This window comes from Salvia splendens, chromosome 16, assembly GCF_004379255.2.
Source record: "Salvia splendens isolate huo1 chromosome 16, SspV2, whole genome shotgun sequence".
NCBI lineage: Eukaryota > Viridiplantae > Streptophyta > Magnoliopsida > Lamiales > Lamiaceae > Salvia > Salvia splendens.
The window spans coordinates 1569284-1588125 of NC_056047.1; the positions used below are offsets into that span (position 1 = coordinate 1569284).

At 35.8% G+C, this 18842-nt stretch overlaps 3 protein-coding genes and 1 pseudogene across 5 annotated transcripts; 1 reads left to right on the plus strand and 3 right to left on the minus strand.

Annotated features, from left to right (window-relative positions):
- The first annotated feature begins 1664 nt into the window (after nt 1-1664).
- On the plus strand, nt 1665-4517 carry LOC121770877 (putative late blight resistance protein homolog R1B-16). Its single transcript, XM_042167663.1, has one exon. The coding sequence runs from the start codon at nt 1769-1771 to the stop codon at nt 4340-4342; it is 2574 nt and encodes an 857-aa protein (XP_042023597.1). The 5' UTR covers nt 1665-1768; the 3' UTR covers nt 4343-4517.
- Nucleotides 4518-4911: 394 nt separating this feature from the next.
- On the minus strand, nt 4912-9283 carry LOC121772248 (5'-nucleotidase SurE-like). 2 transcript variants are annotated; one of them, XR_006044303.1, is made up of 11 exons: nt 8811-9283; nt 8320-8414; nt 8154-8221; nt 8029-8072; nt 7870-7947; nt 7636-7789; nt 5977-6129; nt 5782-5892; nt 5513-5578; nt 5229-5400; nt 4912-5154 (listed from the first exon to the last, which is right to left on the minus strand). XR_006044303.1 is itself a non-coding variant. In XM_042169271.1 (10 exons), the coding sequence occupies exons 1-10, from the start codon at nt 9044-9046 to the stop codon at nt 5308-5310; spliced, it is 1098 nt and encodes a 365-aa protein (XP_042025205.1). In that variant the 5' UTR covers nt 9047-9283; the 3' UTR covers nt 5156-5307. The 2 variants fall into 2 exon arrangements, 1 of the variants encoding a protein (XP_042025205.1); XM_042169271.1 differs by lacking the exon at nt 4912-5154 and having other exon boundaries at nt 5156-5400.
- Nucleotides 9284-10458: 1175 nt separating this feature from the next.
- Nucleotides 10459-13345, minus strand: LOC121769827 (heterogeneous nuclear ribonucleoprotein 1-like). 2 transcript variants are annotated; one of them, XM_042166589.1, is made up of 7 exons: nt 13158-13345; nt 12851-13022; nt 12613-12653; nt 11925-12088; nt 11706-11814; nt 11443-11612; nt 10459-11365 (listed from the first exon to the last, which is right to left on the minus strand). In XM_042166589.1, the coding sequence occupies exons 2-7, from the start codon at nt 13003-13005 to the stop codon at nt 10748-10750; spliced, it is 1257 nt and encodes a 418-aa protein (XP_042022523.1). In that variant the 5' UTR covers nt 13006-13022; nt 13158-13345; the 3' UTR covers nt 10459-10747. The 2 variants fall into 2 exon arrangements, with proteins under 2 accessions (XP_042022523.1, XP_042022524.1); XM_042166590.1 differs by having other exon boundaries at nt 12851-13345.
- Nucleotides 13346-15110: 1765 nt separating this feature from the next.
- Nucleotides 15111-17709, minus strand: LOC121770927 (annotated as a pseudogene).
- Between the last annotated feature and the right edge of the window lie 1133 nt (nt 17710-18842).

The following is an 18842-nucleotide window of genomic DNA, read 5'->3' on the forward strand; positions in this document are numbered from 1 at the left end:
AAAATTATGGTATTGTAATTTAATCAGAGCGTGTTAGGTTTGCTATTTAATCTTGGAATATTTATGTAGGATTGATTAGTCTTGGATTAAATATATGAAGTTTAGAGTCAATTCACTTTCTGGCAATCCGTATAAGTTAATCTTAAATAATTGAATATGGAACATCTATAGAAAATATGAACCATTAAACTAGAAACAAATAAAAGATTTTTTCTTTAAAATTATAGTGAAGTCTAAAGTGTAGCAACTCACTTAAATTTGGATGCTTACCATTAAATTATATTCATGCAAATATATGTTTACCACAAAGTATGACATACAAAAATAAACAAAGCTCTAAAATAAAGTTTTCATAAGGGAAATATCCAAAATAAACTAGCATTCCTTTTTTCTGACATCTCTAAACATACACCGCAAGTCCATTTCTTTTTAGTAATTTTAGAGGCAACTGACCACATTTTATTTTCTACTACTATCATTATGTAATTCAAATTTGTTTCATTTCCCCCTTTTTTCCTATATTCTCTTTTCCCTTTATCACTCCTTTAAAAGACAAATTGCATTTAATTTCTTTAATTGGAAAGATAGGAAAGTGTAAGAGCCAACTACTTTCTAATTTAAATCCTTAAAAGTCAAATCTAATTTTCCAATATTTCATAACTTTGAACCCAAGAATCATATAATTAAGTCTACGCCCACATGACATTATTACAAATTACACTTACACTTGCACATGACAACATTTTACAATTGTACTCTTATCATTTTAATTGGGTTAGGATGAAGATAGTATGTAGGTCTTCTTGAAATAAAAGCATGGGCTTTTCAAATATTTGAGCTTTGGTTGGGTCACTGTAATGCCATGCTTTTGGATTAGATATCTCGGCCCAACAGATATGGGCTTTACTAATAAAAACATTACGGGAGTTTGTTATTTCGTACTCTATTTGTCCCATAATAATAAACAATTTTGATGTGCCACAGATTTTGATACATAATAGATGGAGTAAGAGTGATCTAGAAAAAAAGTAATTGTAAATATTTGAAAAATGAAGAATAAAGCTCATCTTATTAGAGAAAAAAAGTTATCAAAATTAAAAATAGTTATTATGGGACGGACTAAAATGTCTAAGATCGTCTATTTTTATGACAAGAGGAAGTACGATAAAATAATTTTAAAAGGATGATTTACCTCCATAATGAACATTTTACACAAGAGTAATAGAGCTTGTAAGACTAGATCTTGGGCGTCCAAATCTTAATCTAATACATTAGATTAGTTTTGCGTTATCCACTAAGAGTGTGTTTTGATTATAAAGCACCTCTATCAAGCCATGCGCATTTTCATCAATATTAGCTCTTTATTTATTAATATTGCTATCACTAGAATCATTACAATTAATATTACTTGGTAAAAACTGAATCGTATTTAACACATAACAAATTCAATTCAATTAATTAAATGATAATAAAACTGAGATCATTAAATAATCAAGCAATTTATTATAACATTGGCCGAAACAACGTGTCAATACTTGGTGTGGCCAAAGTGCGCAATATTAATTTATTAAATGAAAAGTTCAAAAGCCATAACTTTAAAAAAAGGTGTGATTATTGTAGCATGCACCAAACAATTTTTAATAGTAGTAGTAATAGTTTATTAGCTAGTGGCAATAATTGATCAAAGTGATGTCCATTCATTTTCACATATTCTTCCTTCGTTTTCTTTCTACATTCTCAAAAAAAAGATTTTACTATCTAATTATCAATGGCGGCTTATGCAGCTCTGGTTTCTGTTATGCAGACCATCCATCAGATCGAGCACCATCCTTCCCCTCCGATTTCTATGGACAAAAAACAAGTTGAATCTCTCACTGAAATTGTTATGTTTTTGCAGGAATTTCTTGAAAGTTACAAGTCTCCTTATGCTGACGGCGATGAAGCAGATCCCTTGGAGATGTGTATCGCTGATGCAGCTTATGCAGCTGAAGATGCCATCGAATTGCGCATAGTTGATCAACTTGTTCCTGCTGCCTCAGCATCAGCTGGTTCATCAACTTCTGCAGACTTGTATGAAACTCTGGTGAAGGTGATAGAGAATATGTATTTGATCAAGAAAGAAGTGATGGAGATCAAAGATCAGCAGACACAAGTCTCTGCAGCATCTTCATCTTCATCTTCATCTACCAAGTCATCTTCTCCCTTTGGGGTGAAAAGCACAGCCATGGTGGGGTTTGATCATGTCAAGATTCAACTCATGGAGAAGCTCGTTTATGGAGAACACAGACGCGAAGTCATCCCAATCACAGGGATGGGAGGAATTGGTAAGACCACTCTTGCCAAAAATGTTTATGCACATCCATCTGTTAGTCACCATTTTGATATATGTGCTTGGGTTACCATTTCTCAACAATATAACACGAAAGAACTTCTTCGTGAAATTCTATCCCAAGCCAATAAACAAGGGTCGAGTCAAATGAGTGAAGAAGATGAAATAGGAGTAGCACTCCACAAATGTTTAACATATAGAAGGTATCTAGTTGTGTTGGATGATATGTGGAGTATTGAGGCATGGGACGTGATACAACGCTATTTACCTGACAATAGTAATGGTAGTCGAATAATGGTGACAACTAGGCTATCGAATTTGGGATCTCAATTGGATAACAGTTATGGCCATGGAATGAGATTTTTGAATGAGGAAAGTAGTTGGAATTTGTTTTGCAAAATTGTGTTTGGTGGGAAAAGTTGCCCATTGGAATTGGAGAAAATTGGGAAGAAAATTGTGAAGAGTTGCAGAGGACTTCCATTATCAATTGTTGTGATGGGAGGTCTTTTGGAAAAAATGGAACAAACAAAAGAATGTTGGAAATCTATTAGGAGAAGCATGAGTTCATTAGTGAATTTGGAGAATGATAAGCATTGCTTAAAAATACTGAAGTTGAGCTACAACCATTTGCCAGTTTATCTTAAGCCATGCTTTCTATATCTGGGAATGTTTGAGGAGGATAGTAAAATTCGAGTATCAAGAGTCATCGAGCTATGGGTTTCTGAAGGGTTTATAAAGCCAATACGTGGCAAGAGCTTGGAAACAATTGCGAAAGAGTACATGGATGAACTAGTTGATAGAAATCTAATACTTGTTCATGAGCTTGGGAAAACTGGAAACATGAAGCAGTGCAAAATCCATGATTTGTTGAGAGACCTTTGCTTGAAAGAAGCTGAAAAGGAGAGGTTTTATGATGTGATCGGGCAGCATAGTCCTCAAGGCACTTGTACCCAACGACGTGTAGCTATTATGGGAAGTACTTCAAAGGAGAAAGTGGTTGATGCCATGAAATCTAGACCATATGCCCGTACATGTATAAGTGATCGTGAAAGAGTTCGACTGTTGCCCAATTTAAAATTGGTGAGGACATTGAGATTATGCGGTGATGGTTACATCACTGAGTATTCCCTCAGAAGAGTGTTTGAGTTGGTTAATTTGAGACTTGTTGCCGTTCATTTTGACGGGGACTCTAGCCAAGTTCCTTCTTCCATGAATCTCCTCTGGAGTCTGCAGACATTAATTGTTTCTTCTTCTCAAAAAATAGTTAATGCACCTGTTGACATTTGGAACATGTCTCAACTGAGGCATGTTAAGGTCAGGAATGAAGGATGGCATCTCCCAGCTCCTCCTCCTCCTCCTCCGAGTGACAACATTGTGATCATGGAGAATCTACAGACCTTGAAAGGAGTAATTAATTTCAAGTGTGATGAGATGATGCTTCATAGAATTCCCAACATCAAAAAATTGGGACTTTATTTTGACAATGGTATGAGAATTGAGTGTCTTGATAATTTAAAACATCTGCAAAAGCTTGAATCTCTTAGCTGCTCTTGGTTACCAGTATGTGGTTTGTTGCGAAAGGTCAACTTTCCGCACTCTCTTAAGAGCCTGAGCCTGAGAATGCCCATGGGTAGAATGGAAGACATCATGGAGAAGGTAAGTACATTACCCCTTCTTCAAAAGCTCAAGCTGTATCGTGGAGTTTTCACAACAAGAAAATGGGAGACAGTTGAAGGCCAGTTCCCGAGTCTCAAATATTTGTCACTAACCGAAACTAATTTGGAATGTTGGACGATGGAAAGCTCTCACTTCCCATGTCTCGAGCACCTTTTACTTTATTACTTGAAAGATTTGAAGGAGTTCCCTGCAGAAGTTGGTGAAATTCCGACACTGAAATCTGTGGTGTTGAGTACGTGCAGCAAATCAGCGGTGAAGAGCGCGAAGAGAATGATAGAGGAACAAGAGGAATTGCAGGGACAAGAACAACTATCCTTTCAACTTACTGCTTACTAAGACAAGCTGCAGAGCTTGATAGTAAGATCCCTTTGATTGTCAATAACAATCAAAGTTTTTTGTTTTTCATGTTGCTCATGACATCCATATGATAGACAATCTCATAATTGCATCTACACACTATTACTAATGTGGTTTTGGGATTTCATTTATTGTTGATAAGATTTTTCAATTATTCAGATTTTAAAGTTATTTAAAATTTGTTTGAATTCCGACTCCCCCTTTTTTTGCCCCTGTATTCTCCTCTATCTCCTTTAATAGTCCTTTAAAAAAGCCAAATTGCAATTAAATCCAGTAATTCAACAGAGATAGGAGAATGTAAGACCCAACTACTTTCTAATGTGCAATCCTTCCAAGTCAAATCTATTTTTCCAATATTTCATAACATTGACCCCAATAATCATATACTTTACCCCCACGTAACGAATTAGCTACTACAAATATACACACAATTAAGTTGTATCATCATTCCCACTTCACAATTCTCCAATTTTTCATAATTACAAATATATAAGCAGATTTCCAATTGTAGCAAACAACTAATGCTAAACCATCATATCGCTCAAAACTAAAATGCAAGAAAATTTCATCATCAAAAAAACCCTATTTTTTCTGTTAAAACAGAGAGTTTATACCACAAACCAATACACCAACCTCAAAAACCAGAATTTGAGGATACACAAAAAAAACATAAAATCAAGAACCAAAAAACCAACCTATGATCCATTTTTGAGTAGTAAGAAACTGGTAGAGAAAAAAAAAGCTAGCAGCTGAAGCGTTTGCCTCACAAAATATGGGAAATAAACTAGTTGCTGCAGAAGAAATGAAGGAAAAATAAATAAATAAATAAATAAATAAATACAGCCACATGGTATTAGAAAAATACATGTGACAGACGATTAAGGCCCGAGGCTTCAAATGTACAAATAAGTTCCGACAGCTCGCCTCTTCGTCTAGTCTTCCTCCTATTGTCCCTCTAGAACTGCAGACTTTATCCAGTTCAGAGCTTCAGCATCGGCCTCTGAATCCACGGAGGCGTAGGAAGGAGTGAGTGAAACCTGTTTCGAGATATGCAGAAATCGTTAACTCCCAATAATCCGATTTTCAATCACTGTGGAAAAGAGATGTTGTCGTTTGCCAGACGCAGATTTAGCAATAAAAGAGACTTACAAAGCCATTCTCAACGGCCTTGAAATCCAGATCCTCGCCCTCTTCCTTGTTGTCCTTGGGGAGCATCTGAACAATAAAATAGTCGAGTCATTCATCAAGCTAGTCAAGAGAACAGTGCTCGGTGAATTTTTTGTCTCAAACCCGATATAGATTTTGAGTAGAGGCAAAGAAAATGAGTAGTAATCACCTTGACGGAAAATGATTAGAGATAATAGGAAAGACATAACGACACTGCCACACTATCTAATTCGAAACATAGGAAATTTTACCTCTGCACGGAAGTACTTGACTGTCTTTTTGAAGTGAGCTTTCGGTGATGAACCAACCGATTCCACAACCTCAATATCCTTTTTCTGAGTTGTCAGACGACGAGCAGCACCCTGGGGATTAAAGCATCAAAGTAACTGTCACATCGAGCACAAGTAAAAGATAAACAACATGTTGGCGATATATAGACTACCCACAGCAGCAGATGCGTCACGGCTGAGTTGGGCAATATTCAGTCCCATGGCTGGCTGACCGCCGGTGAAACGTGTAGCAGCCTGGGCTCGGGTGTTTGAAATGGCTTGCCAGTTAAGGTTGGACCTCCAGTGGCTTCTCTTGGTAACTTTGACTCCCTGTGGAATTATATAGCAACGATGCCATACGTTTTGCACCCAAACAAAATATTCAATCAGTTTTCACTATAAAACAGAACATTATTATCAAAGTAGTGCAAAGAGAAATCAGAATCCGTGAACCACCATTGACTATTCACATGAGCTGCGAAATAGCGATTCTTTTTCAGGTCCAAGGTTTTTACAATAGGGGGATATCTTACAACCTCAAACAGTTTGGAGTGGCGAAAAGGATAGTGTAAATTAGTTCCCCACAACAATCATGTGCTTCAATGGGACCAGTGTTGTTAGGGTCGCGGGGCGCACCGGGTCAATGGGGTGAAAATTCTGGTAGCGGGTCGACGAGTCGACGGGGTCGAGAGACCCACAAAGCTAGGTTAATTTTTTTGCCTTTTAATATTAAATAAAATAAATATATTGCTCTAATGTTTATAATATATCAAATAATATAAATGTAGACGCAATTCATGTGAATAGAGATAAAATGGAAAATAGAAATGATCAAAATATCAAAACAATTCATAAGTCATAACACAATAAATAATTGAAACCATTGTCTGAAAATATCAAAACAAGAGAATATATGAAGGGTGGCGGCAACAGATCTTTGAATTGTTTATTTGTTTAGGAGTGAAGAGGCCGAATTCTAAAGTGTAGAAAGTAGGTTTGAAAAGTTTGATGTAGTGCATGCATATATATAGAGAATTGTGATTGAGAGAGTAAGAAAACATGTGAGAGATTTGAGAAAATCAGAGATAGCATGTGTTTAGGGCGACCCAGGCGACTCACTCGACCCATGCGACCCACTCGACCCAGCGGCGACCCTGTATCTCGATCGACCCACCCATGTTGGGGCGGTGATGGTCTCGACCCAGGCGACCCGAGCGACCCGAACGACATTTTGACAACACTGAATGGGACGCAATTATAAACTATAAAGCGCTAATGTGATTACGATAGTTTCACACAATGAACCAAATCGTTCAACATCAAATATCAAGAAACAAAGACAGCATTAAGAACAGTAATACTTTCGCTACCATTTCAGTAATACTTCATCCAAATCCCAAGCAAGCTTTATATTTTATGAAAGAAACAATTAACCAAACAATGCTAATATAACCAAGTATGGCAACCGTTTATCTAGCATTTCAAAGAGAATAGAAATTCAGCAAGATCTATCATCCCAGTTCGTGTCACCTATAAAATGAAAGAGAATAACTAGCACAAGTACTATTACAATAATCCTTGTAAGAAATTCAAACAGTACTTTTACAGGACGCATGATACAGAGATAAGAAGGCCTAACCGTAAAAATTGAGAAGCCACGAGCATGAAATTAGTGAAAAAAACATAAATATGAGGCTTATAAAGTAAAAAAAGGGGAGGTCTTTTAGTTAGTTCTTTCTACAGATTAACATGAAAAATTAACATTTCAGTACCATGTATCATACACATCCAAAAACTGAAACTTTTATCAGTGTGAATAAGATACTAATACCGAACCTTGTTTGCAGAGGGTGACGTCGGAAGTTCCAAATCCAACGAGAAACCTTTTGGGAATACCCCCTTCTCTATATCTCTCATGGCTGCCTTTATTATCGGTAAGCAAACAGTCACAGCATCTTTGAAGTCACTCTCCTGACTTACATCCTTCTGCCTGCAATAGTTTGCCATCAAATCAACCACACACAGTGGGAGCGTAACATTAAAAAAATACTTGCAAGAATAAGAACAAACCAGTTAAGCGATATTGAGATGGACGGCACGCCATAAACCAGGGCTTCCCTAGCTCCAGCAACAACGCTCGAATAATACCTAGATCAACATATTGTCCTTACAATACAGTTCTTACAAATATCAATGCAACAACACATAAGCATAAAGGCACCAACTTACATGTGGTGTCCAAAGCTCGAACCCTTGTTGATACCACTTACAACCTACACGAAAGAAACAAGATGACATCTTTAATAGACAAGCAACACCTAAATTAACCTACGGACTTAAGGCAGGATGAATACCAAAAGAGGCTTTGTCCATGAAAACAGTGCACCGGATAACGCTAGCGATACACAATCCACCGGAGTTCCTGAAAGTGGCATACAGCACAACGGTTGCTTCAATACTACACACCCCCATAAAATTCAACCTTAAACAACATTAAAACAAATCGAACCAAAGCCGTACCAGAAATTTCATATGCCGTGGCTCCCTTAACCTGCACTGAAGCCACCTCAATAGTCTCCTTGAGCGACACCGAATGCCCTGATGTCGATTTATCCCTACATTTGCCCTCTTATGAAAATCAGCAAAAACTCCAAAAAAAATCAACATAGCAAAAAAAAATCAAACAAAAATATTCAGTATTTCACCCCCAAATATCAATGGAAAACGCAAAGATGCATTCAATCAAATGACAATATTGACAAATAAACATTAGAAAAACACCCTTCCACAAAGCCAATACTGAAATAAAAACCATTTTCCGAAATCAATTTCAGCTCAAAACCATAATCATAAGCTATTAAACGATCTATAGAAAAAGGGATACATACAAATTGACGGCGCACTGAGACATAAAATGCATCAAAATATTAAATAACTACGCAAAATCAATATATTACAATAAAATTGAATATGAAAAAAACGGGGGAAAGGAAAAGGAAAAGGATAATTACGATTGAGGGACGATGACGTTGACATTGTAAGCGCCTTCCTCAACGAGCGCATTGACCAGAAAAGAGAGCCCGGGGGATTCAATCCCATCGCTATTAGTGATAAAAATCACGGGCTTCGAGTTATCCTCGTCCTCCGAGAGCGAGGGGAGGGCGGAATCGTCGTCTTCGCCCGGCTTGCGATTCGCGAGAGCATCCTGGAGATTGGAAACGAGGCCGGGGGGGAGGAGGTTGTTCATTTTGGGAGTGAAATAGGGGGGAAAGCGAAAAAGGAAGTGGAATCTGACTGGAATTTGTGATGATGAGGAGATGGTAAAAAGGGGTGGATTAGTGAATGGGGGGATTTGGAAAATCAAAGCTACTGTAGAGAGAAAGGGAGAGGGGCTATTATGAGGTAAGGTTGGGAGAGAGAGGGCGCGATTCAACCGGTGGTAATTTTGGGAGTTTTAGAGAGAGAGAGGGGGAAATTGAGGGCTGCCATTGGCGCGTGGTGAGCAGTCGCTTGAGCTTGTAGTTGGGATTTTAATTACCGGTGATTTTATTTTCCTTTGTCGGTTTTGAATAATTTAAGTACCAAGTACTATTCAATTATAATTTTCCCTAGTTCTATTATGCGATAGTATTTTTTACATATTAAAATTAAAAAAACTACTGTATAATATTTAGTGTACGGTTTATTTCGTACAACAATAAATGAGATATTGAAACAATATAGTTCTAAAGGGAGCAAAATCATGTTGCAGCAAAAATGTATGATGAAGCGTTTGAGATTCAATAGACTATTAATTACTCTCTTAAATGTTGCGGATTATACATTCAATTACTTATTTATTGAAGTAAATAAACAATATAAAGGAAAACGACCATTTAAATAGACAATAAATCACTACACATTAATATTAATTCACAAACTACTATACATACCTACATGATAACATAGTATATTTATTTAGCATGTGTAAGTTTCATTCTTATCATGTAACGCTCAAAAATTGTAAAGAGTACATGACATAAACATTGCAAGTTGTAACCGTCAAAATAAGAATAAAAAACTATTTGTTGTAAAAAAAATTAATACTACTACTTGTTTTTTCCTCGAGCCATTTTATTTTAATACATACAATTAAAAAATATTATCCTCTAAATAAAATAATGAGAAAACAAATTGTTTAAATTTGACGGTGGCGTCCGGTGGGTCCCACGTCCCGAATCTCTAGTGAACAAAACTTTTTGACTGGAGCGTGAATACGACCGCTAAAGACAGCGCGTGAGGCCGTCATAGGATGATTCTACTGCAGCAAACCACGTGGCGGAGACCCATTAGGTGTCTATTTCATGATGTTTTGTTGGGATATTTATATAATCATCAATCAATATGCCAATTTTGATCATAATCAAATTTTATACTGCTAGTGATGTTTAATTTAGAAATTTTATATACTAATAGTATGGCTATGTCTCTGACTTTTGTAACACATAATAATGATTTGGTTCTTAATTTCACAAAGTATAAGGTTGCTTCGCTCTCTCTATGGATGATTCTTAATCAAGATTGGTTTTTATGCTTATCTTTTGAAAGAGTGTATACTAAAACAAAGAAATAATTTATGTTAAGCACAACAATAATCATAAAATAACATGAAGCGCGAACTTAGTCAAAAAGACGTTTCCACTCTAACGAATAAGTCGAACATTCAAGTCACCACATAGAGAATCATTATTGATCCTCTCTTTCAAAAAAAATCTTGTAAAGATGACAAGCTTTTACAATGTGCTGAATAATTATCCGAGGATCAGAATTACAAGCATAGAGTGGAACCATAATTTGACTATAAAGAAAAACACTACTCATTTAAAACGATAGACATAAAAAATTTCTTAGCAGATCAGTCCTACACTTCGAAAAATCGAGACATCTACCTCTAGAAGTCCAGCATGGCTCATTTCCGGTAGGGGTGGAACCGGCCGCTTGTGCCGTTGCCATTGCCATATCCTTTGCCACCTCCGTATCCACCAGCACTCGCTCCTCCACCACCTGCGCCTGCACTGCCACTGCCTCCACCAGCACCGCCTCCATAGCCTTTCACAGAGCCACCATACCCTCCATTGCCGCTGCTGCTGCCTCCAAAGCCTTTACCGCCATCGTATCCACCACCTGGGCCGCCACCATAGCCTTTACCTACACCGTATCCAGCAGCTCCCCCGTAACCAACGGGAGCCCCATAGCCACCACTTGCATATGCACCACCACCGTACATTGGTCCACCAAATCCGTAACCATAGCCATATCCACCATACCCTGCAGCTGCTGCTGCGTAAAATCCTGAAGCTCCACCGGCGTAATTTCCAGGGTAGTTTCCGTAACCACCATAGCCGCCATAGCTTCCATAACCACCATAGCCTCCTCTGCCCATTTTTCCACCATAGCCACCGCCAAAACCTTCTGAACCACCACCAAAATTGCCAGAAGATCTAGAACTGCTACTTCCACGATGAAACCGACCTTCATTTGAATTATCGAATCCTGATCTCTTTGGCTCAGCCCTCTTTATTTCAACCTGTCATTATTAATATAAGATTATCAGTCACCTTACCATACCATAAGTGCAATAATACAGGAGATTATAAGACTCACTTGCTTTCCACCAAGTTCATGCATACGACCATCAGAGAATATTTTTTCAACAGAGTCTTCGCTTTCAAAGGTTACAAATCCAAAGCCCCTTGACCGATTAGTTTTGTGGTCCAGCATAATTTGGTGCTCAACAATGTTACCATAGGAAGAGAAATAATCCCTCAAATCATCTACAAAATACAATACAGTATTATCAGATATTTAAACATAAGTTTGACATTCTACAGAAAGAACAAGAAGAAATTATGCCATGCAAGAATTACCTTCAGTTAATGACAATGGAAGGCCACCCACAAATATTTTCCTTGTCTTTGACACTCCTCCTCTACCTTGCATGCCACCCTCTCTAGGGACCGTTCTTTTTACCTCAACCTGTTTTGTAAGTGCAAAAGTAAGTCACACGGTGACTGTTTTCCATGAAAACAAATACTAATATGCAATAAAAATATAATTTCTCAGTCTAATTAAAAAGAAATTCTTACCGCTCTACCATCAATGATATGTTCTTCCTGTAAAACCTTGTCTGCAACTTCTGGATCGGCAAAAGTTACAAACCCAAAACCACGAGGTCTTCCTGAGATTTTGTCCAACATTATCACAGAATCTGTAATTTCCCCATACTTGCTAAAATACCTGTTGAAAGACTCTGCAAAGGATAGTACCCAAAATATATAAGCATAAATAGTCTTCTGGGATTCTACTTGAGACATTACGCATTTGAAATTAGCAAATCCAACAACACCAGTTAATAGAAAGACTGCTTTGCCCACCACAATAAAAATCCAAGCATGAGTAAGTAACAAGAACATAATGACCTCACCGGAAGTGGTGGGTATAACCTGAGTGCTATGTGCCATTTCTGAACTTTGAATTCTTGCTATTGTGCATCTACATCTAATTAGCATGGTAGCAGAACCACTAGCATAACAGTGAACATAGTATTCCCAATATACAAAGATCTAAACATGTGTATGAGCTACTAGCCTACTTGCAGTACAATAAAAGAAGACCTTTAATGAACCACCGAATTAACTGAAGAATTTAATACATGTCCATTGATCCTGTTCATTAACAACAATGCATTAACAAGCACACACTCTCTCTAATAATGAAACTTAAAATCCTTAAACACGTAAAACAAAATGGAGATAAGCAGATACGCATTCTAACCTTCAGAAGTCTCCCAAGCAATGCCACCGACGAAAAGTTTTCTATCACAACAAAAAAAACCAACAGTTACTACAATTTCTTCACATCCTCTTTATTTTTTTTCTTGGGGATCTCACCCAAACCCTCGATCTCACCCCTCATAATACAGCAACAATACCAAACTAATCAAAGCATTTTCAATTTTCTAACATGTTTCGACACCTAACACGGACACAATGCTAAGCTAACACAAACTAACCCTGCAGACGACGAAGAATCGTGCTTTATCCCTGCACTATCATCTATGTTATCAATTGAACCGTAGTTCCCCTCGTCTGCGCGGTAATGCCCTTCATACTGCGGCTCATCTTCGCCGTAAACGGCGACGTTTTGGTCGGGCACACCGTAATCCATTCTGTTCTATTTCCTACCTATACAAAAGGAGAAGAATTTAAAAACACCTGCAAATAAATAGAGAGCATTTTTTTTCTTCCGTAATTTCTTCACCCGTTTTTACATTTTGCCTCTTTTTTGAGGAAACCTAAACAAAGACCTGAACAAATTACCTAACTCGAAAGCTAGCTAGAAATTTACTAATCGTTGAAGCTGCAGAAGATCGAGATGGAGAAGGAGTTCCAGCTGCGGTGTCGTTTACTCGTTTTCGTGAAAATTTTGGGGGTTGTTGAAACCCTAACTGCTTTCTTTCTCTTCTTTCTACGGAATTCAATTTTTTTCCCGTCCTGATTTTACAGAGAATAAATTTTTTTTCCGTTAATTCTTTTTTCTCCATTTTATAGTAAGCGTAGATTTTATTGGGCTTTCTTATTGGGTGATTTTTGTTAGGACAGTTATTTCCATCTCTCTTTTTTTGGCCCATCTCTCATTTTTTCTCTCATGAAATCATACTACTATTGAATATATAAAACAGTAAATTACCAAAAAAAATTATAAATTGAGGTTAAAATCTTAATTTGTTTGCAGTTTAAAAAAATCAATTGAAAAATAATGTAATTTAACAATAGTTGTCGAGCGCATACGTCATGGTTAGAAATAATTTCTGATCTTATAAAATTTTAGTTTGAATAACTCCCAACTCAAGTAATGTATAGTAATATATTATCGATCATATAAGGTCATGGTTAGAATTTTTTGATCTTATAAAATTTCAGTTCGAATAGCTCCCAACTTTAGTAATGTAGTACTGTATAATATATTATTGAACATATAAGTTCATGGTTCACCTATCCTAAACTCGGTGAACAGACCATATTGACATACATAGTTAAAAAGAATATGAAACAGTACGACACATTAAAATTGATTTAACTTATCATTTCATACCATGACAATCTTATTGATTCATCTACAAGAATGCACATGCTAAGATTATTCATTTTTGGATGGCATAAAAAGATTGAACTACATCAAAAGTCCCTAACTATTCGGTTTGTGACACTGTAGGTCCCTAACAAAAAAAATGTCAGATAACTCTAACGTTAAATATAATTACGAATCATGTTTTTAGCCACTTTTCGGACGAAAATGTCCAAATGGCTTGAAGGGCATTTTTGGCAATCCCTAAATTCGCTGATATATGAATTCTGTCACATCTATGGCAGCAACTTCTTATGTGATATCCTAATAAGTTCTGATACTTCATACGTGATTAAAGTTTCGTTAATATTTGTATACAAAAAAAAATTCTTATATTCCTCTTTTTCTAGTTAGTGGTAACAATATACTAGGTATATCATATAAGAAATTCATTGAGAAAAAACAAAAATATGGAAAAGTGAAGTTATTTATGAAATAAAATATGAATCAATAATACACAGAATAAAAAATATTTTATATTTAATTAAATGATACAATATTATTTTCTTGAAACAATGACATTTAAAATATTTTTTCATTATATATCATCGAATTAATTTGTTAATGTAAGCCTAACTTTAAGACGATTTTATATTTATTAATATTTTATTAAGAATTATAATTTAGCTCAAACTGAAATTTTTAACATGATACGAATATTCAATCTTTATATATAAATTTGCATAGTTTCTTGTCATTCATGATGAAATTAAAACATGAGTAATATTTTGAAAATATTCAAGCATGTGACATTAGCTATTTAATCCTTGTAGATTTTTTTTATTAATAATAGTATCTGAAATTAAGACAATGTAATTTTATAAATTAATACTGCAAAATTGGGATACTATCATAATAAATATAATCGATCGATAAATCAAGGTAAAAAACAAATAAAAATTAGTGGAAATAGAAAACATCGAAAAATACCTGAAAGTGTGTTTTATAAGGAAGAAAGGGTCTCATTTTATGTACTATATTGTAAAAAATTTAGAAAATGTAAATAATGACAAAATTTTAATTACGTATAAAGTACTAGAATTTATTAGAAAATTACATAAGAAGTTGCTAACAAAAATGTGGCAGAAATCACATGTCAACAATATAATGGAGTGACAAAAATGCATTTTTAGGGCCTAAGGGTATTTTGATCCGAAAAAATATGATTCGTGATTATATTTAACGTTAGAGTCCTCTGATGCTTTTTTTTATTAGGGACCTGTAGTGTCACAAATTGAAAAATTAGTGACTTTTGACGTAGTTCACTCTCATAAAAAATAGTGAAGGAATGGCATATGTAGTTGAACAACAAGAAATTTCATTTGTTTACATCATCATCTTTGCTTGTTATTCTATCAATTGACCTGAGCTGCCTTCATGCTCCAAGCAGCCAATTTTGAGATCTTGATGTCGTATGTCCCGTTGTTGAAGGCAAACAAATGTGCTCCTCCATCAATGGCGACGGAAGGATAAACTCTAGCTGTGATGCAAGCTTTTCCGTCGCCACCAAAACTCTCCACAATCGAATGATCAATCTGCAAAACAAAGTTACAAAAATTCAATCAATATTCAAGATTTCTTCCCCAAAAGACTAGCCTATCGGGACAGAACTCACCAAAGTTCTTAGAGACAATTTCTCCTTCACAGGGTCCACATCAACGAAAGCTCCATACGTGGGCTTATCGTAATCTAGGCTCAACGAAGACCTATTAATCGAATCAAAATGAATTAAAACATAACTCAAAAATCTTGATGCAATGTTCATAAAGTAATATAGATAGCACCTTCTTTGGTCACTGCACATGATCACAACATATCTAGTTTTAGCTCTGAACACTCTAAAGTAAACTGCTGTGTATTCTTGCAAATCCTTTGATGCCAACACCAATAGACCAAATGGTCCCACCCCACCTTTGCTTGCTCCATAGCTACAAATTGCTTGTGGATCAGTCAAGCTTGGGTCAATCTCCTCTGCCTTCTCCAATGTAGGGATCTCAAATGAACTCTCCACATCAGCCTACAAGAAAAACACCATTTCTCACTCTTTGTATGTGTATATGATTGTATGAGAAAGAGATAGAGTTTAACTGAGAAGCTGTCACTCCTGATATTTCAAGAACTGATCCTCCTTTTAGCTCTTTGGTGGGACATATCACTCTCCCTTCTCTCAACTTTTCAATTTCCTTAACTGGCCATTGCACCAATTGCTTTCCTGATTTGTGAAGCCAAATCTTCCTAGGAATTGCCTAAAATGTGGAAACTAGACCATTTGAAAACACACTTGCATATGTGAAATAAAACTTAAAATAACTTATACTAATCAAGAATCAACCTGAAGGCCAGACCAGCCCTTGCTGGTTTCAGTGGCAGCATCTGTAGATTCATTGATCCAACCCCACAAGACCCTCCTCTTCATTGAGCTATCAAAGAAGGTCTTTGAAGCATAGAACTTCCCATGATCATATCTCATCTCCGAGTCGAGCCTCAACGAGCCTCTCTCCGGAACACACACATCCCTCCCAACATCATAACTCCCAATAGCATAAGTGTCAAAGAATCCATCATTCATGCTAGCTTTCAGCACATGCTTCACCCCTCTCCCGACCGCGGCTGTCTCGACCCCACCCTCGCCTCCAGTTGAGACAGGGTAGAAATCCGGGCACTCCCACATGCCGGTATCCCTCCTTGCGTACAATGGCTGCCTACTTTGAAACCAGTGCACAAAATCCCTACTCATAAACATAAGCATTCTCCCATTTTGGCCAATTTTGTTGCCAACTATCAACCTCCAGAGCCCATCACGGCCCAGCTAGGCCGTGGTGGGGTCCTTGAACGAGGTGGCGTTGATCATGTTCTGCTGCTTTGGCGCGATGACAGGATTGTACGGTGGCTTGAACCACTCTATGAGGTTTGGATCAGAGGGATTTTTTGGGATTGCAAGATTTTGTACTTGTTGGTTGTGTGTGTTGACACCTGTGTAGACAAGGACCGGTTCGCCATTGGGGAGGAGCGTGGCTGAGCCTGACCAGCACCCGTTGGTGTCGTGTGGGGTGTCCCGGGAGAGAGCCGGGGGGTGAGGTGTCCAGTTGATGAGATCCCTAAATGTGGAGTGTGCCCAAACTATGTTTCCTGGCACTGCTCCTGTGGGGTTGTATTGGTTAGAATAAGTGGTAGATTCCTTTGTATATCATTGGCCTTGCATAAGGGTTGAAAACCGAATATTAAATCACAAAGTTACCATTTTTCTCAATCGTATCATTTGTGTACAAAACGACATCTTCTGGTGCTCAAACAACGTCTTTTCATGTCAAAAAGAAATTAAAAGACAATTATTTTGATGAGAAATAACGTTGTTTTGAAAATTATCAAAAGATGTCGTTTTGTTCACAAATAAGATTAAAAGTTCGTGATTTAGTATATTTTAAATGACTATTGCAATATAGTTGTGCAACTCACCATTAGGATCTGAGATTCCAAAGATGTCAATACAAGGCATGTTCCAAAAAAGATGAAGAAGATTAGGCAAAAGTTAAAGAAATGCAAATTTTATAAAATGATGAATAAAGTAGTGTGATTGTAATAGTTGCTACCATTCATCCAATTCTTGGGAGGTTGGAAGTGATATGCAGTTCTGTAGGGTTGATCATCATCTCTTTGAGTATCAATACAACAAATTATCAGATACTGAATTTGAAGAAGTGAGATGCAGCAAATTATCAGCCAAAACTTTAGATAATATGCCATTTTTTCAACTGAATTCTACAATGAGCAGTGCAAGTTTATATATAGTTCTATCTCACAGCATTAGATACGTATATATTTTACAGACAATGGTCCCTGAATTATGGGTTTATCTCGCCCATAGCTCCTAGACTTTAAAAATATCGCCAGACATCCATAGACTAAGAGTTTATCTCGAAATTAGTCCTTTTGCCATTTTTTGATACGAAAATACCCTTTTGAGGGTTTGGCCAATTTAGTCTTTTTATACTTTTAACATTTTAAATTTGATATTATTTTAGTGAAGTAGTAAATCTGATATTATTTCAAACTTATCATTCTTCTTCCCTTTTGTCATCCTTCACATTGTTTCTTTATTTCAATATTAGATTTAATTTTATAAAATTAAATTTTAAATTTAGATTTTTAAATATCAATAAATTTTTATTAATTATTAAAAATTATTAAATAACAAAAATTAATACTAGTTTTAATCAATATTTGATAGTGTCTAATATTTAATCAATAAGGTATGTCGACACCAACTTAGTTTTAATCAATATTTAATAGTTTTAATCATAAATAGATCATATAAAACGATTATTCTGAAATAAATATGCATCCAATGTAAGACTAATATAATTTTCGTTTATTTATTTGTAAACAATCAAAATTAACTACAAAATTTAAGCAAAATACTTATATATAAAATTTTTAGTAGTATCAAATTTTTAGTCAACCTCATAATATATAATTACAATCTATTATAACAACCGAACAAAGGCAAAATAGAATAGCTCTAGTTTTTCTATCATGATTAATATTATTTTTCTGTACTTCTTCGATTCAACTGAATACTATATTAAATAACAAAAATTAATAGTTTTAATCAATATTTATAGTGTCCATGAATTAATAATTTTAATTATTTAAAATTTATTGATATTTAAAAATCTAAATTTTAAATTTAATTTTATAAAATTAAATCTAATATTGAAATAAAGAAACAAAGTGAAGGATGACAACATGAAATAATAATGATAATTTTGAAATAATATCAGAATTAATACATCACAGAAATAATATCAGATTTAAAATATTAAAAGTGTAAAAAGATAAAATTGCCCAAACCCTCAAAAGGGTATTTTCTCTTAAAA